At 45.7% G+C, this 24,019-nt stretch overlaps 1 protein-coding gene and 1 long non-coding RNA gene across 2 annotated transcripts in view; both read right to left on the bottom strand.

The window, feature by feature from the left end:
* Positions 1 to 262: 262 nt before the first annotated feature.
* LOC139039464 (uncharacterized) lies at positions 263 to 2,490 on the bottom strand. The gene is made up of 2 exons (XR_011492719.1): positions 1,932 to 2,490; positions 263 to 897 (listed from the first exon to the last, which is right to left on the bottom strand). It is a non-coding gene; the product is annotated as an uncharacterized lncRNA (long non-coding RNA).
* An 8,543-nt stretch (positions 2,491 to 11,033) lies between these two features.
* The window catches only part of SLC1A4 (solute carrier family 1 member 4), a 29,831-nt gene continuing 16,845 nt past the window's right edge, over positions 11,034 to 24,019 (bottom strand). Inside the window, exons 4-8 of the mRNA XM_020916217.2 lie at positions 23,643 to 23,809; positions 17,838 to 18,071; positions 16,307 to 16,501; positions 15,873 to 16,007; positions 11,034 to 13,858 (exon numbers count right to left, since the gene is read on the bottom strand). Coding sequence (XP_020771876.1) covers positions 13,630 to 13,858; positions 15,873 to 16,007; positions 16,307 to 16,501; positions 17,838 to 18,071; positions 23,643 to 23,809 — 960 coding nt within the window. The 3' untranslated portion in view covers positions 11,034 to 13,629. The remainder of the gene's footprint in view (positions 13,859 to 15,872; positions 16,008 to 16,306; positions 16,502 to 17,837; positions 18,072 to 23,642; positions 23,810 to 24,019) is intronic.

The following is a 24,019-nucleotide window of genomic DNA, read 5'->3' as shown; positions in this document are numbered from 1 at the left end:
GGAATTCATACCTGAGTTCCAAATGGTTGAGGTTGCCAGGAGTCTGGCTGTTGAATTAAATGGGGAGTATGACTCTATTATATATCAAAATGTATGTTTGCTGGCACACATAATTATTGCTAATTTGTACCACAGGAAGAACAAAAGTAGCAAATTGATAAAGGAGTTCTATTTCTACTACTAATACGAAGAATACCAAGTACAATCCCTACTTTCATTGTAAACACCAGTGTACAAAAGTATTATCTGAAATTCCAGGCTATTTGCTGAAATTAAAACACATTTTAATAAAAGATGATGAAATATTTTGACTCAAACAAAGAATGAGGTAAATTGTGTGGAAGGAGAAACAACCCATAATCTTCATTTAATTGGTCTTTTCTACTAAAACATTCAATCTTTTAAACTGTGAGACAAAGTATATCTTTAGTAGGCACTTAATTATTTCTCACTAAATGTAGTTTTGTTCAGGCACAAAACCTTGGGATAATCCTAGATGTTCCTTGGTCTCATCTCATATCCAATCCATCTGTAAATCCTGTTGACACTACCTTTAAAATCCATCCAGAGCCAACATCTCCACCGCCATACCTCAGTCCAAGTCACCACTCTCCCTTTCCCGAGCTTCTTCGTTTTAGCTCATCTGTCCCCTCCTTCCACCACTGTCAGTTCTTTATCTGTAGCTGGAGTTTCTGTTGATAAGAAGACAATCTTGTATCTCTTCCCAGCTCTGTACTCTCCAGTCGCTCCTATGACACGCTGCATCTCCTCATGGTCTACTGTTTACACAGCCAGCCTCTGCCTGCCTCTTCTGAGCTCATTCCTTTCATTCTTCCCCTTGGTTGCTCTGCTTCAATCACATGAACTTTCTTGCTGCTCTTTAAATATGCAGTAAATCTGTATTAAATGAATGAAATACAATAGTTGCTGAATGATTGAATTAGTGAATTCTACAATAATTGCAATCAGTAAAACAATTAAGCTATGCCGCTAGCCCAGCCCAAGGAGATGTTCTTCTACCTACCTAGTCTAAACTGGTGGATCTCAGACATTACCTGGTAACAGAATCACCTAGGGAATTTGTTAAAACTCAGGTGGTTGTCCCCACCCTTAGAGTTCCAGAATCAGTAGATCTAGGGTGGGTCTAAAAACCTACATTTTTAATACATTCTCAGGTGATGCTGATGATAGTGGTTCAGGCGTATACTTTGGCTTAAATGTTCCACCGTGGAAGGCCAACTGAACATTCTGAACAGAATTTTGGCAAATTTTGTTCTGGTGTTCCTGTCTGTTTTTTGTATGAAAAGATTAATTGCAGAAACATGTGGTGGCGGGGGAACTCTGGACCTCACTTTTTGACACTTAACCACACGGTGGCCCCCTAGTTCCAGTCATGACTCCATTAAAGTCAAGTCTCTCAGTCGTGTCCGACTCTTTACGACCCCATGGACTGTAGCCTACCAGGCTCCTCTGTCCTTGGGATTTTCCAGGCAAGAGTCCTGGAGTGGGTTGCCGTTTCCTTCTCCAGGGACTCCACTGGCCCCCATTTGAAATAGCTTTTGCTTTTTGGAGAAGTTCCCAACTATTTCTTTTTTTAAAAAAGTGAATCCAGCAATAGGGTGAGTAGCTTGCTGTTCACAAAAGGCTGTCTCATGGGACACGCCGGCGGTTTCCTTAACAATGTGAGATTCTATGCTGTTAGAAATCACTACTGTCCTTCACATGGAAATGATACGGGGAAGTAGGTGTGTAAGTGTGAGAAGACTCGCTATCAGAAAAGGAAAGGAGATTTCGTCGTGGCCAACAAGAAAGGGACCACAGAGAGCACAGACTTGGAGCTCTGCGTAGCCCACAGCGCCCCGGACTCAGCAGACACCACACAGGCCGACCAGCCTCTCACACCCCATCTCCCTCCCCAACCCCATCCTCACTGTGCTGCGGCGGGGCCTTCCCTTCAGCGGCCGCCTGATCTTCCGTGGCGTCTTCCCCTCACTCCAGGCCAGCCAAGGGCCCAGGACTAGCAAGAGTCGGAGAAAAAGGACTGAGGCTTGAGAACCGGAGCTCATCGTCTCCGAGGGGAGGCGTGGGTGCCTACGCCGCGGATGGGCCAAAGTGTGGACCGTGCTGGGCGGGGCCGCGTGCGCAGCTCCGCGAGTGGCTCCTCCCCCTTCCTTCTCCGCTGCACCCCTGTTCTCTTGCTTCTTTCTCTCTGCAGACTGAGATATACATACATTTCATACATTCATGGGGTCTGGAAAACGCAGCCAAGTGATAATGTGCAGAAGTTAAAAACAGCCGCATGACAAGGTGGTTTTCATTCCCAGGAAGGTAAACAAGACTGTAAAATTGCCAAGGGCTCTTTGTTCATCAGACTTAGTCTTCAGTGGTATAGTTTCAGCGATTTAAATGAGTTCTCTATGTGCGATTAGGCAGTTGATCTTTTGTCCCAGTAAGGGTCTCAGTGAGGCTATAGGCTGACTTTTTTAGGGACTGCTAGTAGTTTTTAGCCTTTGTTTAATTTTTATTAAATTTATGAGAATTATGTCTCTTATCACAAATAAGTCTCATGCCTATATTTTGTACTCCTTTGAGAGAAAAAAAAGAGCAAAGGGAAGTAGTTTCGAATAGACGTAAAACAGGTATTGCTGAACAGAGATGGTGACAGAAACAGATCCACCGGCCAGTAGGGAACAGAATGCAAGGCGGTTTGAAGTATTTGTTCATTTGCAAAAATCTGCATGTCTTATAATGCAGGCGTTTAGAGGAATCCAGGCCTTGTCTGGAGTAGGGCGATGTGTCCCGTAAATGGGAGCTGTAGCGGAGCCTGCCCATTGGCTCCTTGAAGCTCATTCTAACTCTGTCAGGTGTAAAGCCTGAAAAACCAGAAACCACTTTTCCAGACTTCTTCCAAGCTCTGTGCCTGGGAAGGTGCAAGTGAGGAATACAGGGTAGAGCTGTGTTGGGAGGTCAGATGCAGTAGCTGGTGATGGGGTTCCGCTGCCTGGTTCCTTGTGTCCTAGGTGTGGGGTGGTGGGCAGTGCCAGCAATAGAACTTCTGTTAGAACAGCTCTTCTAGAACTCGGAACTCTCAGCCGCACTGCTCCTGCCTACTGGCTTTTAGCAATCTGTTTCCCCTATCGTTCTCAGAAGTGCTACTTCTTACTAATACCCTGTAATCAATGCTTTTCGTATCTAGAATGGATTCTGTTGTGTGTAACTTGGGAACTCTTACCAGTAGGTTACTCTAATCAAAGCTATTATTAAGACTGGGCTCAAGGCGGTGTGTTGTCACAGCATTCTCTAAACCCCCTGAAGTTGTGATGAATCTGCTGCTTCCCTTTCTTCTAGTTACTGTTCTCAGTTTTGATCCCTTCCCCCCACGTGCTCTGATGCTTATCAGTCGGAGGGGGCTCTAGCACTCCCTGTCAGACTGCCTGTTCTGCCCTGTTTCCTCATCCAGTATACTGAAGGAGTTCATTTTGAAAGCCAGCTGATAGTCTTCCTCAGCACTTCTATGGCACCTCCAGCGCTATCACTTGGATGTTTTTTGGACAGCTTTAACCTGAGAACAGAAACACCTCGGAGAAGTCAGTGCACTGACTTTCGTGACTCAGAATGAGAAAACAAAGCACAATTGCTCATGATCAGGGCTTACAGATGCCACGAGAGCTCTCAGCTGAGGGCGTTAATACTCCATCCACTTGCTAATGGGTATTGTTAGGAAATATCTATGCTAACCCTATTCTATAATAGTGTGATTCCTCATATGAATGGCATTAATCAGCTTTGCAAAGAACAATGCTAAATGTAGTATACTTTTATTGTACATAAAGACACACAGCAGGAAAATTGAATATAGGGACTGAAAGCTGCCTAGAGATGTTTCATGTCAATAGCACTGACTAGACACTGAGAGAAGGCTCCTGGGTTAAGAAAGAAACGTGGCTAGCTCCGACTAACACCAGATCCCAATGTGTGGGTGGGACGGAGTTGGTTTTCTCGCACCGCTAATCAGTTCCTCAACACCCTCTGGGTGTCCTAAAATTCAACTCAATTTGGACAGTGTTCCCTAGGAGGGAACATCAGATTCTGCAGGTTAAGACCTTGGTCCCACAAGACTGCCCCCACTTCAGATGCCAGTCACAAGTCCAGGTTATCACGTGTGCTTCTGACTGATGGGCTATAAATCAGGGGCTCCCATTTCCCCCTCCTTGGTTTTGATTAATTTGCTAAGGCTCACAGAAAATATTTACTAGATTATAGGTTTATTGTAACAGGATATAATTCAAGAACAGCCAGAGACAAGAGATGCATAGGGCAGGATACTGTAAGAAGGGGCGAGGAGATTTGTGCTTGGAGTGTGCCCTTCTCCCCGGAAACCTCCATACGCTTCCCAATCCAGAAGCTCTCTGAACCTTGTCCTTTTGGTATTTAAAGAGGCTTAATTACATAGGCACGGTTGTTTAAATCTTTGGCCACTGGTGATCCATTCAACCTCCAGCTCCTCTGCCTTACCCCAAGTCAGGGGGTAGGACTGAAAGTGCCAACTTCTAATCATGTGGTCGGTTCCACTGGACACCAGCTCCCATCCTTAAGTGCTTTCAAAAGTCACCTCATTAACATAAACCAAGTTGCAGTGGAAAGGGATTGCTTAGGAACAATAGGACACTCACTTCACCTTTATGGCTCTGAAGCAATTTCAGGAACTGACCACAAGAAACCAAATATTATGACCAAAGATGCTGCTGCTATTCCTAGCACTCAGGGAATTCCAAGCACATAGAGAGCTGCGGGCTAGGAACTGTGGATGAAGACCAACTGTGTATGAGAAGTATATTGTGGCCACCTGAATGACCAGATATATATTTCTTACAAATCGCTTCCCTGGTGGCTCAGCAGTAAAGAATCCCTCTGCCAATGCAGGAGACTTGGGTTTGAGGGAAGATCCCCTGAAGAAGAAAATGGCAACCCACTCCAGAATTCTTGCCGGGGAAATCCCATGGGCAGAGGAGCCTGGCCGACTACAGTCCATGGTGTTGCAAAAGAGTTGGCCACGACTTAGCAACTAAGCAACAACAAATCACTAGCACAGCACTTCTCACCCTTGGCTCACATCCTTGGCTCACCTGGGACTTAAAAAATGTAAGTTATTCAGGTCCAAACCTAGACCCATTGAATCAGACTCTCTAGGGTGGGGCTTAAGCATTTTTATGCTCAGGTGATTCTAATGAGAACCACTGGGTAGGACTTTCTACTTTGCCTCATTTATTCTCCTGAATGTGGCTTTACTTCTCTCTCCGGAGTGTCTGAGGATTTAAAATGAAGTAAAAGCATAGATTTGTCTAGTAAGTAGCATCTGTGGCTGGAGGCCAGCTTCCAGTTCAAAGACTCTTACACAGGTGAGGTCTGCTTGGTGTTGTAGCTCCCATCTCCACGAGGGAATGAATACTCACAGGCCAGGATCTCTGGGGGCCACCTCAGAGTCTCCCTGAGGTATGTGCCTTAGTTTCCCTTGCCACTGATAAACTGCCAGCCAGTCAACCCACAAACCTCAGGCCATTGTCCTAGGGTTGGGATGGCTGTGCTATCTTTCATGGGCTGAACATCACAGCCTAGTTTAACTTGGCTTTCCAGTTTCCAGCAAGCGATACCAGTGGCAAATGGATCAGAAGAGATGAGACATGTTTTCCTTACAGCAGGGGTTGGCAACCTTTTTCCATAAAGGCCCAGCTGGTGAGTTACCTAGATTTTCTGGGACAAGGCCAAATTGAGGATATCATGTAGGTTCTTCTATTAATATAACAGAAGAGAAAATTCCTGCCCCATCCTACCCTAAGTGGATATCTTGATGCCCAGGTGCCATCAGCTTGGAGATATTTTCAGGACATACAGCCACTGGCCTGTCTGGGGAGGGGATTGATAGACAGTAGGTGGAGGGTTGGCTGCCAGTGTCACCTAGAGCCTGGAGCATAAGTCCAGTCATCTCAACTTGGGCCTCTGGCCCCATGTGCCAAGTTGTCAACACGTGGACTGGGCTTCTACTCCCTGATCCCCAGCATTTGCCAACAGCAAAGTTCTCAACATGCAGGTGGTGACAGTGTAGGCCCTGGGCAGGGATAACATGTAGCCTCCAGCCACAGAAGTTGGTGCTGAGAGTGGAGTGGGGAACAGGGACAGGGCCATGTATGACTTTCCACCACATGGACTCCTTTATCAGATACACATATTAAAGATTACATTTTGTAACTGTGGTCTGGGCCATGTATGACTTTCTACCACACAGGCCCCTGTATCAGATACACATATTAAAGATTACATTTTGGACCTGTGGTCTTATAAAGACAAATGAAATTCAGTCTGAACTATATGCTTTCCTTCTGTTTTCAAAATAAAATATTTTCTTGGGCTCCTAAATGTACTGTGGACCCTCGGCCCTGTGTGTACTAATGGGTGATCTGGCCCTGACCTGGGTGGATGGGGCCACCGATGCGTAGTCTCCTTGGCTGCTCTTTGTCTGTTGGAGCAGTGCCCGAGACCATACAAAAGCAAGAAGCAGGCTGTCTTTGACCTGGGGGCCACGGCTGGCTGACCTGCTGCTCTAGATGGTCAGGGTGCAATTAGCTGAGAGCATTTCCCATGGGCCACAGGACACCTAAGAAAAGACATGGTCACCCAGAGAGACTGGGAACCACTACAGAGAGCTGGATCTCCTGCCATGTCATGCCACCAACCCTGTTATTCTTCTTAATGAAGTATTTCTGACTAATGGAAAATGTATAAAACATATTCGGTCAACTTAATGCATTATCACCAAGTAAACACCCATTCAGATCAAGAAGCAGAACATAGCCAGCATTTCTGGAGGCCCCTGTAGTTCCCTTCTAATCATCGCCCCTCTCTCCACCTGATTGTGGCTACTCAACTGACTTGTAACCCTGGTCACTTTTGCTGATATAAATGGAATAATGCCCCACAGAGCATTGTACTCTTTAGTGTCTGGATGCTTTCAGTCCTGGCCATTGTTGCCCTTGTTTCTGGAAGGACTGAATGGAGCAGATTACCTGCCACTCACAAGACCTGTTTGTCGTAAGATTGCTTCTCTTACATGGACATGGCTGGAGGTGAGGGGGCTCTGGGAGCAACCCAAAAAGGCAGCCCAGGGTGCTCTGTGGCCTAGAGAGATAAAGGGTACACTGATGCCACAAAGTGCCTGGCAACAGACCCTGTGAAAGACACACCAACAGGAAAACCAACCTGACTAGGGAAGTTCATTAAGGAGGTTCCTCTTAACCTCAACCTCATTGCCTCTGAGACTCATCAGCCACCACCTATTAAAAAGAAAAGAAAAAAATTTTTTTACAGGACAGACATTTTCGACATGCTTTTTATTTGTTATTGTTCAGTTGCTCAGCTGTGTCCAACTCTTTGCCACCCCATGGACTGTAGCATGCCAGGCTTTCTTGTCCTTCTCTATCTCCTAGAGTTTACTCAAACTCATGTCCATGGAGTCATTGATGCCATCCAACCATCTCGTCCTCTGTTGCCCCCTTCTCCTCCTGCCTTCAATCTTCCCCAGCATCAGTGTCTTTTCCAATGAGTCGGCTCTTTGCATCAGGTATCCAAAGTATTGGATCTTCAGCTTCACCATCAGTCCTTCCAATGAATATTCAGCATTGATTTCCTTTAGAATTGACTGGTTGGATCTCTTTGCTGTCCAAGGGACAGTCTTCACCAGCACCACTGTTCAAAAGCATCAATTCATCCACCTTCTGAGGTCAGGGCTGCTGTGTATAACCATAAAGTCTGCACAATACACAACTTCAGGGAGCATCACTTACACAGAACACAATGTGCGCCATGTCAGGCATGGAACCGCACAGTGCAGAGAACAGCATGTTAGCAGACTCAGTTGCCTGGATCCAGGCCACACTATAACTTAGCATGTGGTCTAGATACCTAGACCTTCATCAGCTACACCTGTGTGGGGAAACGTTCTCCAAATTAGTTAAGTGTTCTGGTTATCCACTATTAACCTAGAAATTCAATCCCCTCTTTTTTTTTTCCCCCAATAGGCTAAAATGACTGAATCTATATCTGATGATAATGAAGATCTTACATGGGACTTCCCTGGTAGTCCAGGGGTACAAATCTGACTTGCAATTCAGGGTATGTGGGTTCAATCCCTGACTGGGGATCCAAGATCCCACATGCTGCAGAGTAACTGAGCCTGCATGCCACAACTAAGACCAACAAAGCAGCCAGATAAATAAATAAATGTTAAAAAAAAGAGAAAATATCTTACAGACTCTCCTGTGGGTGTGTGTGGGAAGGTGGACAATGATTACACTCTTTTCCCCCAAAGGTAATTTTTTTTTTGCTATGCCCATCGGCATGTGAGATCTTGGTTTACGGACTAGGAATCGAACCCATCCCCTGCATCAGAAGTGTGGAGACTTAATCACTGGACCACCAGGGAAGTCCCAGTGATTTTAAACATCAGTTCTTTTTATCTGGGATGTATCTATAAAAGAAAATATCTATTTCTACAAATACAAAATATCCAGAATAGGAAAATCCGTTGTCAGAGATTCTGGGTTTCTTTTTGAGCTGATGAAAATCTTCTAGAATCAGATTGTGATGATGGTTGCACAACTCTCTGAATGTACTAAAAACTACTAAATCTTTAAAGAAGAGAATTTTATGGTGTGTGTATTATTTTAAAAAAATTTTTTTTAATTCTTTTTTTTTTCCCCCCAGAAAATGAAGAGACATTGAGTCTTCATTGACCTCAGGACATTTGCTGAAACTTTTTTTTTTTTTTAACAAAGAAGGACCATGTCTGAGCTTAATGCATGATTTTCTTTTTCCCCTAAAGGCAGAGCTAGGGGACAGTCATGAAGACCACACTAAGAATCCCAAAACTATCATCTCAGTCTTGTGTGTCACTCCAAATAACCCTAAATCTGCTAAAAAAAATCTAGCTCAACACTCTTCTGTATATTGTTTGTAGAAAATAATGTAGGTTTGAGACTCTGAGAAGAGAAAATTAGGATACTCAGTTCCAATTCTTTGAAAAGATGGAAAACAGTGGGGATCACAGTGCTCTTCCCTTGCGATGGGAAAGTTTTCTTCCAAATGACTCAAGATTTACACCTTGTTATATGCTCCCTCATTCTCATTCACTGAGAGCCTCAAGAAGGGGGCCCAGGGCCCTAGGGAGGTAGACCAGAAGCCTGCCTTTGTGTCCCCGAACATGAGGAAAAGGGGTTGAGTTTAGGCCAAGAGAGCCACTTCCTGTGTAGAAGGCAGGACCCTGCTGGAAGCAGCTGGGAGGATAATAGTTGAAGGAAGGAAAGCCTGAGTTTTCTAGACGTGGGCTTCTGTTATGAATAAGGGACATCCACATGCATCCTGACAATCATTTATCAAGCCTGGTTTCTTTTAGGTAGTTATCCAAATATTTTTAGGACAAATGTTCAACATGGGCATGCTGTCATACCACACAGGCACAGATCTGCAGAAAGGCCCATGAGTTGAAATAGATCTTCCTTTCTGTCTTTCCAAGCCAAATAAGGAAATACCACTCATTGGGCCTGATGCAAAGGGCCACAGGCTGGTTGGGAAGCTCTTCTGCCAGTGTGTCTGATCTGAGAGCCAGCATGACAGAGGAACTTTCCTGGGCCAGGCACTCTTTTGAGCATCTTACATGTATCAACTCCGCTACTCTTCACAAGCCTATGCCACCGGCAGGATTATTATCCCATTTTAAAGACGAGTAGACTGAGGCACAGAGACGTTATCATGCCCAGGGTCATACAGCAAGAAGTGGCAGAGCTGGGACTGGACACAAACAGTGCATATTCCTCCTTGCTGCTTCATTCATGCGTTCATGGTGTCACCAGATGTTCCTCTGTGCAGGCTTCAGTGACCCAACAGATCAGCACCCTCTCTTCTCCCCTGGGAAGAGGTGGCTTATGGAACTGCCATTCTTGATTTGATATCGAAAAGCTTAATCACTGAGTACTCACCCCAGTCTCCAAATACTCCACCCAGAGAATCAAGGGAGCCACATTCCAAGGTGGGAATCTATATGTCATTAGTAACAAGCCCCATCAGGCACTGGATCTATGCAGGCTCTCCTCATCCCTTTGGGCCTTGCCCAGAAAGTAAAACTGGCTTCCATATTATGTGGAGGGCTGGATATCTCCAGGTGAGAGCAGGGTTCTCTTCTTTCAGAGGGCCCAGGGTCTAGAAACTAAGGCTGTCATTGGGAGCTGGTGGGATAATCCTACGGTAAAAAGCTTCTAAATTTCCTAATAGTGCTGGGATGCAATGTCACTGAACATGTGCGCTCAGTCATTTCAGTCATGTCTGACTCTTTGCAACCCCATGGACTATAGTCCGCCAGTCTCCTCTGTCTATGGGGTTCTTTAGGCAAGAACACTAGAATGGGTAGCCATGCCCTCCTCCAGATCTTCCTGACCCAGGGACTGAACCCAAGTCTTTTAAGTTTCTTGCATTGGCAGCCGGGTTCTTTACCCCTAGCACCACCTGGAAAGCCCCAACTGAACTTGAGATGATAGGAACGAAGGTTCTGGGTGTGTTAATGAGGACGGTAGGCACAGGCAACTGTTTTATGCAGGGACTTTCTCAGTGATTCTACAGACTGGGGCATTCTTCCAGCTTGGCTCCGGGCTTACACTAGATGGTCAATTAATACCTGTTGACCTACTTGTCCTAACAAGGCTTGGCTTAATGGAGGCATGTGGCCAAACTACTCACTGTTTCAAGGGCCCTGCTAGTGTTGAGTGGGAGGAGCCCAGGAGCCTGGAGCTCACCACCACAAGCCTCATCAGTGACGGTTCTGCAGCAGCTATGCCACCTGAGTGGCCTGCCCTGCTACAGGGGGTCATGCTGGCTAAATGTAGCTAGAAAAATAACCCTTCAGTTTGTCGCCCACAGGCCATCCCCCAGGAGAACTCCACCAGTCAATGCAACTTCAAAACACAAGAAAAAAATAAAGGAACATCGGATTCTAGTAGAAATGCTGTATTCATTTTGAAGACTGCTATGTTTTAAGGCAAGTGTCACATATTGAAAACAGAGATGAACAGCATTACAACATGTTAGAGCAGGGGACACATCATCAGACAATGAGAGGGTGGCATGTTCCCCCAGCTGGGTCACCCCCAGTCTGATTCCTCTTTCGGACAGAAAAACGGAGAAACCAGGGAGAGGGGAGCGATCATCATAGGGGTTTTACATGGAAGCACCCTTCCCTAGGCCACGTGCTCCCCACACTGCACTGCCAGGTCCTGGAGAAAGTGTGTGCAGCCCCTGGGTCAGACTGTCCATGTTTTGTGAAATTCAGCTTTAGAAACAGGAAAATCAGGATGCCAAAGCCACACAACTTGCAGTTAATTCATCTCTGTCCAAAAATTCAAACTTGTTTGGACTGGAGCTAAAATGCACAAACACACATGTAGATATAGATGCTAAACACATGTATACCCCCCACATGCTACACATATGTGTGTACACACATAGTTACATAGATGTGGAAGAGGGAAAAATAAGATCTAGCAAAGCCTGAAAAATAATGAATGTTCACTTGCAGTCTGGAATCTAGCCATATGATTATTTCTCCTTCAAAAACAGAAGGCATCAACAACAAGCCAGAGGGTAAAGGCTTCCGTGTACTGCACTCCTGCTTCACAGGAGTGGCTTAGCTTGTTTTAAAGAGGGCTAGAGAGAGCAGGGCCTGCCCACTGGCTGGGTCTTCCCTGTGCCCCTTGGCTATTCCCCACCACTTATGCTCAGGCCCATGCCCCATAATCTTAAAATAGGGGAGCTTCACTGTCTCTGTCCCTCCCCCTATTCGAGCTGTGATGGGACATGCATCATAATGGTGTGCTCCCCTTCTGCAGGGCCTGGGTGATAGCAACAGAAAAAACAGGGGAATGAGCAAGGCTGAAAGTTTGGGAGCTTGAATAATGGCCAGCGTGTGGTGGCAGAAACGTGCCTGGGTCTGGGAGTCACTGGGAGGCCAGGGACCCACAAGTGGTCTGGGAGGTTAATTTACAAAAAGATGAAGGACAACAGGAAGAGGATGCATTTGATGCTCACAAGAAACTGCCTAGAGGACAAGTGACATGACAACAGTTGCTCCTGCACACAAAACAAAGCCCTGCTCATAAAAGCTGTCCTCCCTGGGAGAAGGAGCCTCCTGGAGAACTTAGGTATCACTTAGGTAACAGTGAGGAAGGTACGGGGTTAAGTGTTAGCACTTAATAGCCAAGATGTGAAATGGTCATTTTCCACAAATTCACTCAGTTTGCCTCACCAGATTCCTCTGAGGTAGGTAAAAGGCAGGTGACATCAGCCCCATTTTACTGATGGGGTAAAGTGAGGCCCCAGGACTTGCTGTAGGTCACCCCACACATACACACCAACTACAGCGAAACAGCAGTCTTGTGCCTTTTAGGTCTTCCTTCCCTGCCCCTGGCAACACTGGTTCTCTCTAAAGCCCCCTCTCCAAGGTTCAACCTGAGTCATTAGGTATCAGGTAGACCATTTGGCTGATAATTTTAAACTCTGATGTACTGGAGGAAAGGGAAACCAAGCTTATCCAAATCAGCCAAAGCCAGGACATCTGGCTTCACCCCAGTGAAGGGTGGGTTTGTAGTATTTAAAAAAAAAAAATTTGTTTTGCTTTAAGGGAGGGTCTAGTTGGATTGAAATCTATTGCTAAACCAGTCAGGGTCCTGAATGTAATGATCATATCACACCTCCCCAGAGGCAGAGGCCCCTCTGTGGCCTGTTGCCAAATCAGAGTGGAGGTGGTTAAAGCCACAGTGTTGGCAGAGGTCCAGGTCACGAAAGCAGAAAACTTCCCAGGGCTGGGGCCAGATTGGGGACATTAATATTCGTGTGTGTGAGTGTGTGTGTGTGTGTGAGTGTGTGTCCTTACCTGTCGGGCTGCTTCCCTTTCCCCTGCAGGCTGCACTCCCCCTCCTTTCTTTGACTTCAGAATGTACTTGTTTACTTAATGCCGCTAACCAGAGATACCAGCAGTGCTAACACCATGGAGTATTTCTAACTTGATGGGCACACAACGCCTCCAGCCCAGTGACCCAGAAGCCAGCCACGCCTAGTCAGAGACTCTTTAACACCTGAGTCCCAGCTCAGAGAATTCCAGCCAAGAATACGAATTTGGGAATTTTTCCAATTATTCTGGCTCACAAGGTGACAGATGACTGCCACCCGCCCAGGTCTGTCCAGGAAGTATCCAAATGCTGAACTTTCCTGGGTGCAATGCAATAACATGTGCATCTTCCAAGCTTTAACTGCCAGGTCTCTGTGAGCCTGTAACTCCCCACCCTGGCAGCTCGAGGGTCTGTTTCCAGACAGAGCCGGGGTGCGCACACTTGACCTGTCATGGTCGAGTGTCAGATGTCTGAGTGTCTTGGTCCGGAACCCCAATGTCTGTGCCAAGAAGTAACCGCCAAACCGGTGGCTGGGCCAATGCATTGCTCGGGAGGCAAAAAGTCAGTGAGGGCGGTGCCAGGGCCAGGTGGCCAGACTGATGGGGTGGGCACCCCCGGTGGGTGAGCTGGAAGCCCAGCCCCATCACAGAACCGACTCCTTAGACTCTGGGGTGCTGGCTGCTGGGCCGGCGGGGTTTGGGTGTGTCACCAGGGGCGACGTCTCCTCCTCCGACTTGCAGTTAGGGATGGCCTCCACTTTGACCTCGCTCAGCTCCTGCTCCCCTCTCTTCATCGCCTTCTGATTCAGGTGATGGAGGATGCCCGCACCCAGGGCATCGCCCTCCACGTTCACCACGGTGGTGGTGCGGTCCCTGCAGGGGGAGAAGAGGCAGGCGTTACAGTCGATGCCGCCTGGAGCCACCAGGGGGCGGACATCACTGCGGGCCGAGGTACCAGGAGGCTGTGATGTGACCCTGCGGGAGAGCAAGCTAAGGGCGTGGGGTGCTGCTTGATGCTAAACTGATTTTCTCCAAATATTTTTCATTCTTATGAAACTAACAGACCCACTCATTGTAGAAAACTTGGGAAGAAGAGAAATATGAAGGAAAAAACAAAAGTCACTCCCCCCATCCTCTGCACCCAGGGGTGAACCAGTAGTGACATCTAGATCTGTTTCCTTCCAGAAATCTCCCTATGTGTGCGCTTCACGTGTGAGACACCATCATGTAAAAGTTATAAATAAATGACGAGGGCTTCCCTGGTGGCTCAGATGGTAAGGAATCTGCCTGCAATGCAGAAGACCTGGATTTGATCCCTGGGTTGGGAAGATCCCCTGGAGAAGGGAATGACAATTCACTCCAGTATTCTTGCCTGGAGAATCCCCATGGACAGAGGAGCCTGGCAAGCTACAGCCCACGGGGTTGCAAAGAGTCAGACATGACTGGGCGACTAAGTACCCACACACAACTGGGGTGATGGTGCAGATTCAGTCCTGGGTCCACCTTCCCTCCCACTCACCATTATCCTGTGGGAACCTCCCTCCCGGTCTCACGTCTACACTGCATCTCTACTGAACTGTAACCTTCACGTGCTTCCCATGGCTGTTGGAAAATACCATCTCACAGAGAACAGCACTGCCCTTTCCAGAAGCTTTGTCTTCCCAGAGCCCAACAACCAGCACCCTTCCCTGGGGCTCAGAGGAAGTATCATGCGCATTCTGAAGGAGGGAAAATAGGAACTTGCCTGAGGCGCTGGAGAAGCTGAGGGTTGTGGAATCAGAGGTTGTGGGTGGTGGGGGTCTCCCTTGGACAGCTCGCTTGGTGCCAGACCTCCCTCATCCTGACCAAGCACCCCTTAAATGCCTGCCCTCCCCATGGAGGGGAGCCGGTGAGGAAGGAGGCGGGGCCTCTGACACTCTGCCCTGGTCCCTCTTACTCACCACCACAGGGACTGAGTCCCTCTGAGGTGCTGTCTGAACACTGTGCATCTCCAAAAGCACTTTTCACCCCCAAGGAGCTCAAGGAATTCTGAGAAGTCCCTTCAAGTTTCCGGGGCTTAAAAATAAGGTTGGAACCTAGCACTCCTAACCACGATGGGCAGATCCACCAGCCCAGGGCCAGGCTCTAGTGGTCAGCATCTCCAAACCCGGCTCTGACCAGCCTGGCCAGGAGTGTCTTCCCCAGTGCTGCCTGAACGCGCTTCTGTGTGATGTGCATGTGCTAACTCACTCAGTCTCCACTACAGGTCTGCTGTAGGGCTCTGTTCTTATTCCCTTTTGACAGACTGGCAGACTAAATCACAGACAGTTCATATCACACAACTAGTAAATGATATGAACCCAGGCTCCAGGGCTCATTTCTTTTTTTTTTTTTTTTTTTCAAGGCTCATTTCTTATTCACATGCTCTACCTACTGTCCAACATCAGTTCCTCACTGACCTTCCCTATGATACAGGTATTGTTTGTATCTGAGAAAAGTGTCATGGGACTCAAGGAAGCAACAGTTAGAAACTGTTCTGTGTCTTTGCAGGAGCCCTGGTAATGGTTACCCAGATCACAGCTCCTTTCTAACTCCGCCCCTGAGCACAAGCCCAGGCACTTGCATTAGCAGTGCTCATCTTTTCTCCCCTTACAGAAATCACTCCTTGGACATTCCAGGCCAAGGACAATCGATTATTCCCGAAGATTCACTGCTCCAGTGGTTATGACCCCTATGCAGCCAACAATCTCCATAGACACTTGGGCCCCTGACTTTCCTGAGTGTTCTAAGCAAGTTCTCAGTAATGGCATGTTTTAAGTTTCTCTGCATGCCCTGGGCCAGTGCCAAGCTCCTAAGGAGCTCAAAACAGACTTTCTTTTATTCAGTGCCCTTAGGACTTGCTACTTACACAATCCAGTCCACAGCCAGGATCAGGGAGAGGTCATGAGTGGGCAGCCCGATGGCCTCCAGGATAATGGCGATGGTGAGGACCCCTCCAGCGGGCACACCTGCTGCTCCAACACTGGATGCCGTGGCAGTCACTCTAGGGGATGGGACAGCAGGATCAGCCATGAGCCCGGAGCACCGAGGGGACACAGAGACATGCAGAACATGGCAGCCATGGCTTGGAACTGAAAACCACACAACCCTAGTCTGTCGGCTGTACCCTTGAGAGAGGATCCACTTTCTTCAAGTAATGAATTCATGCTGTCCTCATTTACAAATGAGACACCCCAGTCATGGTAAGATTGTATTCATGAAGTTTTTCAAAGGAAATCGCAACAAAAAAAATCTCAAAGTTTAAACCAGGCCTAAAGATGAAGGAAAGAATATAGAACTTACAGAATGGTGAAAATCTGTCCAGCTCTCAGCTCCACGTTGTTGAGCTGGGCAATGAACACTGCGGCCACACACTGGAAGATGGCTGCGCCATCCATGTTCACAGTGGCCCCGATGGGGAGAATGAACCGGCTGATCCTCTTGTCTACACCATTGTTTTCTTCAATGCACTTCATCATAGAGGGAAGGGTTGCTGAGCTGGGAAATGCAAACAACCAAATAAGAGAATAGTCCTTCGTGACCAGGCTAACCTATTACTCAGCTCAGACCCAGGAACAGAACTATTAGCACCATCCTAGGTTATGGCACTCTCCCCTTGAAATAAAAGAAAAATCAGAATTGTTGCAGAGTTTCTGTCATACATGGGGTTTTGTCAATTGCTTTCCCAAAGTGTTCAAAACTGGGCTTTCTAGACTTTCGGTATTTTTTCACCCGGATACACCTGTTCCAGATTTCCCAAGAACCACACATTGTCTCAGTGCAAAATAATCTCAAGAGAACAAAGAACTATTTACTCTCCTCTCTTGAACATGTTCCCCTCCAAAAAGTAAAAGGCAAACTATGTTTTTTCTTCTAGGCCAAGAAGCAAAAATGACTGACAGGACTTCCCTTGTGGTCCAGTGGTTAAGGCTCTGCGCTTCCACTGCAGGGGACGTGAGTTCAATCCCTGGTCAGGGAAGTTCTGCATGCCGTGGGAGTGTGGCCAAAAAAAGAGAAAAAATAAATGGCTCTGAAAGTTTGGAAAGAGGAACCGCATCCCAAGAGAATGAAGAAGAGGACCCGCTCCCTCCAGTGGGTTCTGCAGACTCTGCAGCGTGTGGCTGGCATAGCTGAAATAGGCTGGTTTCTGCCAAAGCCGGAGAAACTTCTCTCCTGCATTCCTCCCACACCACAACCCTGTCACAGACACTGCAGGGCAGGATGGTGGGATACATGCAGTAGCGGGGGCAAAAACTAAAGGTGTGAATCAAATGATGTGCTGCCATCCTTTGAAAGTTTTCTTTGTATTTGGAAAGCCCAGTGTTTTTCTGGAAGAATATCAGCCATGACAAGGTCCATCTCTCGTGCTAAATTAGATAATCCCACAATATTGTGGACTGCTAGAGAGCTGAGCACACACCCCTCACCAGGATGCCTTATGCCTTGGTCTTATTTCCTAATTCACCCATCCAAAGGGAGAACTGAGCAGGTATCATTCTAGAAGCTTTCCTGCAATGCGTTTTGAGTCAAGTGGTTGTCTCCTTTCACTCAGGCTGAGGTCTAGTTAGGGTGAGGACCCCCAGCTGGGCAAAATTATGATCTAACTGACCTCTAAGAAGCAAGAAGGAGAAGGGAATGAGGCAATGTCTCATTCTGGCAATCCTAAAAGTCTACTTCCCTAAGAGCTATGGGGCTGGCAGTGCAAAAAAATCAGATGAAACCAATTTAGAGTTTTCAAGAAATTAAAATTTGTCAAGATGCTAGTTGTGCATCCACCACGGGCTTCTCTGGTTCCAAGCTCAAGGGCAGCCAAGGGCACCTGAAAACCACTCACCTGGAGCAGGTGGCAAACGCTGTTGCAAACGGCGTGAGGAGGCCCAGGAGGAACCTAAATGGGTTTTTTCTCGTAAAGACAAAATAAATAAGTGGCAGAACAATTCCTCCATGAATAAAATGGCCCAATATAGACGTGAAGATGTATTTCCCCAGGCTGGTCACCAGCATGATGATGTCCTTCATTTCGACAATCTTGCTTCCAACCAGGAACATGATGCCCACAGGTACATACCTAGGATGTGAGCACAGGGCACAGGTAAGCAAGGGTGAGGATGTTGGGGCTGAGAGATGCAGACCCTTCCTGACATGGGATTTGTGGACTCTCAACTAGGTGGTCTTCATCTCTCCTGGGATGACCCTGAGAAACAGAAAAGGATAGGGGTATGCTGTGCCTATTTCATAGACCATGAAACTGAGTAAAATTAACATGATCACTCATCGTGGGTGTGGAGTCAGGACGAGGACCCAGGCTTCTTTCCCCTTGGATATTGTATGTTCTTAACAGCTGGATGCTACCAACCACATGGGCTCCCAAGTGAAAGGAACTCTTTGAGATTAAAGCCTCTGCAACTGTGGGCTTGACTTTCAGCTTTGCTCAGGCTTGCTCTGAGAACTCAGAAACACAAAAGACTAACACCTATTAAATTTTGTAGAATTGTTGTGATACAGAATTGAGCCAAAGCTGGGACTTTTGTGAAATTTCAAAATCTCTGTGGATTGGAAAACATGATTCCGTGGGAAAAAGTCACTAACAATGACCTTCTGAGAACACTCTTGGAGCGTGAAGATTTTTTTTGATGGCTGGGTTGGGAAGGAAGGGAGGAAATGAACTATGGGAGCTACAAAGGACAAAAGTCTGTTGTTTTGAGCTTAACTGAGGATGAATTCTAAAAGTATTAAAAAGCAGAAACATTGCTGACAAAGGTCCATCTAGTCAAAGCTATGATTTTTCCAGTAGTCATGTATGGATGTGAGAGCTGGACCATAAAGAAGGCTGATCACGAAAGAATTGGTGCTTTTGAACTGTGGTGTTGGAGAAGACTCTTGAGAGCTCCTTGGACTACAAGGATATCAAACCAGTCAATCCTGAAGGAAATCAGTCCTGAACATTCATTGGAGGGACTGATGCTGAAGCTCCAATACTTTGACCACCTGATGTGAAGAACTGACTCATTGGACTGACTGGTTTGAACTGGCTCATTGAACTGATTCCCTGATGCTGGGAAAGACTGAAGGCAGGAGGGGAAGGGGACAACAGAGGATGAGATGGTTGGATGGCATCACTGACTTGTTGGACGTGAGTTTGAGTAAGCTCTGGGAGTTAGTGATGGACAGGGAATCCTGGCATGCTGCAGTCCATGGGGTCGCAGAGTTGGACATGACTGAGAGACTGGACTGAGCTGAAGATGAACTTTATAACTATTGACTTTATTTATAAATTTTAATTATATAGATAATAATGTCACACAGTTAAAATTTCAAAGGGTACAACAGGATGAGATCTACCTGCCACCTCTGTCCTCCCAAGTACCAGGTTTCCTTTCAAGGAGAGATAGCCAGTGTCACTGGTTTCTTGAGACTTCTTCCCAGAGGTATTATAAGAAGTATTATTATTTTTAAATGCTATAGTAATACACGAATACATCCTCCTTTCAAAAAATTAAAACATGATAGCTAAGACCAAAATCTTTAGGCCCTGTCCTCAAGCCAGCCCCCTCCTCTGGTAACCAGTCCCACTTCCTATTCTTTTAGATACATGTGTTTAAATCTGCATGTTTTTTTTTTAAACTCCCTATTATGTCTTTGAGAACTTTTCATATCAATACATAGACATCTACCTCATTCTGGTCTTTTTTTTTATCATGGTAAAGTAGGCATAACATAAAACTGACCATATTAACCATTTTAAGTGTACAGTTTGGTGACATTAAGTATATTCAAAGTATTGTGCAACTACCACCACTGTCCATCTCCAGAACTTTCCATCATCACAAACAGAAACTCTGTATTTAATAAACAATAACCCCATGTTCCCCTCACTGCTGCTTTCAGAGACCACTGTTCTACTTTCAGTCTCTATGATCTTGACTATTCAAGGTACCCTTATAAATGGAATAATACAATTTTAGCCTCTTTGTGTCTGGCTTATTCCACTTGCGGCTTCCCTGGTGGCTGAGACAGTGAAGAATCAGCCTGCAATGAAGGAGCCCAGGGTTTGATCCCTGGGTCAGAAAGATCCCCTGAAGGAGAGCATGGCAACTCATTCATGACTTTAAGGTTCCTCTACATTGTAGCACTTTGCAGAATGTCATTCCTTCTTAAGGCTGAATAATATTCCATTTTATGCATACCTCACATTTTCCTTATCCATTCAGTTTGTCAATGGACATTTGGGTTGATTCCACCTTTATCTCATTCTTTAAAAATAGCATCCTCAGAACTACACTATAGATTATTTGCATTGCCCTGCTGATGAGCATTTACATTATTCCCAGGTTTTCATCACCACACAGAACACTGCAAACAGGCCTCTTTGTGCCCACATGCCTATATTCTCCATGTAGAGACACCATGAGGTGGGGTTACTGAGTCATGGGGTGTGTTTTAAAGTTTAGTAGATCCTGACAAATTGTTCTCCAATGTGGCTGTTCTAATTTATGTTCCCAATGGCTTCTAGGAGAATAATCCTTTCCCTGTACCACTGGTTCTCATCCAATGATGATTTTTGCCCCCAGGGGACATTAAGTAATATTTGGAGACAGTTTTGGTTGTCACAGCTTTGGCAGGGGTGCTACTGGCATCTAAAGGCTAGAGGCCAAGGATATGGCAAAATATACTACGGTGCACAAGACAACCCCCAGCAACAAATGAATGTCAATAGTGCTGCTAATAAAGGGTGCACTGTATAGAACAATAGCCAAAATACTGGAAAGACTGCCAGTATTTTATAGTAACCATAACTGAAATATAATCTATAAAGACTTTGAATCACCATGCTGTATACCCGAAACTAATATAACATCATAAATCAACTATTAGTGATCAAGTGAAAGTCACTCAGTCGTGCCCAACTCTTTGCAACCCCATGGACTATTCTTCAGACCAGAATACTGGAGTGGGTAGCTGTTTCCTTCTCCAGGGGATCTTCCCAACCCAGGGATCAAACCCAGGTCTCTTGCATTGCAGGCAGGTTCTTTACCAGTTGAGCCACCAGGGAAGCCCTAAATCAACTATATCTCAATAAAAAAGAAACAGGTTTTTATGTTGAAAGTGGGAAATGCAGAAAAATGAAAATAAAAATTCCTGAAATTCCAAAGGAAAAAAAATACTGCTGCTGTTGAGAAATCTTAACTTCACTCTTATCAGTGCCTGATAGAACCAAGCTTTTCATTTCCCTGATTTCTAACAAGTTGGCCATCCCTTAAAAAGTTTATTGGTTTATTGGTCATTCCTCTTCTATGCATTGCCTGCTCATTTCCTTTCTTCATTTTCTAAGAGTTTATTCAGTCTTTTTTTCTTTTTCAGTAGTCAGGGCTCTTTATATTAGTTCTTCTCAAACTATCTTTGGTGAAAGACTGGTTCATTTCTACCTAGTTGGTCATGGACCAGTATTCTTAGAAAAGACACACACACACACAAAATAGAACAATGATCATGGCTTGGATGCTGAAGAATATGAAACTGCTATAAAAGATTTTTAACACTTACTCTCAAGTTCTCTATTAATTTCACTACAGAAAGATTAACATTTTGTGAACTTGTACCAGTCCTTTCAATCCCAACGCTTTGAGTGTGAGTGTGTGTGTGTGTGTGTGTGTGTGTGTGTGGAGAGACTATATGTAAATATATATCACTTTTTTTCAATAGGTGTCTTGTCTTGTAACTTCATCCAAGGTGTCCTTTGCATGCAAACATTTTTATATTCTGGTAGAATCAAATTTAGCAGCTTTTTATGGCTTTTCCTTTCTGTATTTTGTGTCGGAGGACTTTCTCTACCCCTGTATTTTCTTCTAATACTTTCAGAGGACTCCCTTCCCTCCTTCCTCCCTGGACAATTTAATGCATGGGTTGGCACCATGAGTTTTACTGGAATACAGTCAAGTTCATTCATTTATAAATTGTCTATGACTGTTTTTGTCCTGTGATGGCAGCATTGGCGGTTATGACAGAGACCATATGGCCTGCAAGGTTTGCTGACCATCTACTGAGAAGTTATTTCTATGAACAGTACAGGCTAGGCAGGTGCCTGATACTATAGTAGGTAATTAGTGAAGGAAAGAAAGAGCTACTACTGAAGATCCCTCCCACACCTGGGGGAGATCCTTTAACCAGTTGTGTGTGTGTACTTGTATGTATTCTAGTTAATAAGTCATGTCAGACTCTTTCGGGATCCCATGGACTGTAGCCTGCCAAGCTCCTCTGTCCATGGAATTCTCTAGGCAAGAATATTGAAATGGGTTGCCAAGGCCTCCACCAGGGGACCTTCCTGACCCAGAGATTGAACCTGTGTCTCCTGCATTGCAGGCAGATTCTTTACCGCTGAACCACTAGGGAAGCCCCTTTAACCAGTTAAGGCATCCTAAACCCCAGTTCTGGGTGGGATGCACTTTCTGGGCAACAGATATCCCACTGCAGTTAAGATACTCAGCCGGGTCTGCCTTTCCAAATGTCTGCTTCTATAACTAACACGTCACATTGAAGGAATGACTGTAAATTGGTTTCAGATTGAAAACAAATGTCTTCACATAGGAACATCACTTTCCTGCACAGTTTTCTTTAATCCAACCTTTGGGAGGATTTCAGACCAATAAAAACAAGCCAGGGAAAGAACCTGACAGGATGAAAACACTTTTTCCTTTCTGGAAATATTTTTCTCCCCAGAACAACAGCAGTCATACGAAGTGTCATGTTTCTGATGCAGACTCAGACTCTGGAGTTTGGGGCTGAGCAAGAAAACTTGGTTAAGCAGGATAAATACTACTAGTGGAGGCTCTGAACTTGGCTTCCCAACCAATCTCAAGCTTTCCTACTAAATTCCAGGCTTCTCTCTTAAAATCAGTCCAGCTGCCATCCCAGTGCCCTCTGAGAGAGAGACAGCCTAGGATATTTAAGGGTTGACAATAAGGAACAAGTTTTGTGCATGAAAAGATAAACTAGTTTCTCAACGAGTGGGTAGAAACTAAAACACACAAAGTCTGGCTTCAGTAAAACAGCAGGATAAAGCTTACTGAAGCATTGGCATTGGAATTGGTATGATTTCTGAGCAGTTACTTTGAGAGATCTTGTCAAATTTTTCCTTGTTAGCCAGAAATCAATCTGGTGGTTTTTATTAAACAAGCACCCTTTCATTGCTATTATATAAAGAGACATTCATGTAAAGACCATTCCAAGTTTACCTGTACGTACGGGGTAAAGATGGATTTGTTCTCCGTGTCATAAAATACTATAGTAAGGGGCCCTTCTGAAGCTTTAATCTATTCTTTAAAGAGAAATAAGCCTTATTTTATATGGAATTCATTGCCCCACAAGATGTGGCAAGAATAACGGTGAGACGCATCGATAAATCATCAATGATAGAACCCCAGGGGTCACTGTGGGTGACGAGGAAGTGACTATTAACCATGGTGCACGCCTATTTCTCTGAGATCCTTCAACCCTTGTGCCAAGACTGGTTGTGGTACCTCATCCACAGACAGCACTGCGCCATGTGGCCCCACAGGGGTGACCTAGAACAGCTAAGTGGGGTTCTTTTCTGGATGGCAGGAGACATGAGAGAGAGAGTGGGTGATAGGGTGACACTCACCACATAATCCACGACACCAGCACCATGGTCGCCTCATTGAAGGCGTTGAAGAAGCGAATGAGCTCTTCTCCTTCGGAGCCGAGTTTCTTCAGGGCCACTCCTAACACCAGGGCAAAAAGGACCAATCCTAAAATGTTCATCCCTTCAATTTCGGTGCCAACGGGGATCTGTAGGATCAGAGGGGACACAGGGTCTGAGTTTACAACAGATGAGTGAGGACTAAAGAATGCATTTGCTCAGGTCTCCGTCAGACTGCAATAGTGTGCCCAGAAAGAGGAAAGGCTCATATTTCCTTTAGCACTCGGTGATTTCACAGATCAAGGGGCCGGGAACTCAAGGGGAGATGGAGTCTCAGGATTTGGAAAGTCAACAAACAG

This window comes from Odocoileus virginianus, chromosome 2 (assembly GCF_023699985.2).
Source record: "Odocoileus virginianus isolate 20LAN1187 ecotype Illinois chromosome 2, Ovbor_1.2, whole genome shotgun sequence".
In the NCBI taxonomy this organism is placed as follows: Eukaryota; Metazoa; Chordata; class Mammalia; order Artiodactyla; family Cervidae; genus Odocoileus; species Odocoileus virginianus.
This window is presented reverse-complemented; position numbering and strand designations above follow the sequence as displayed.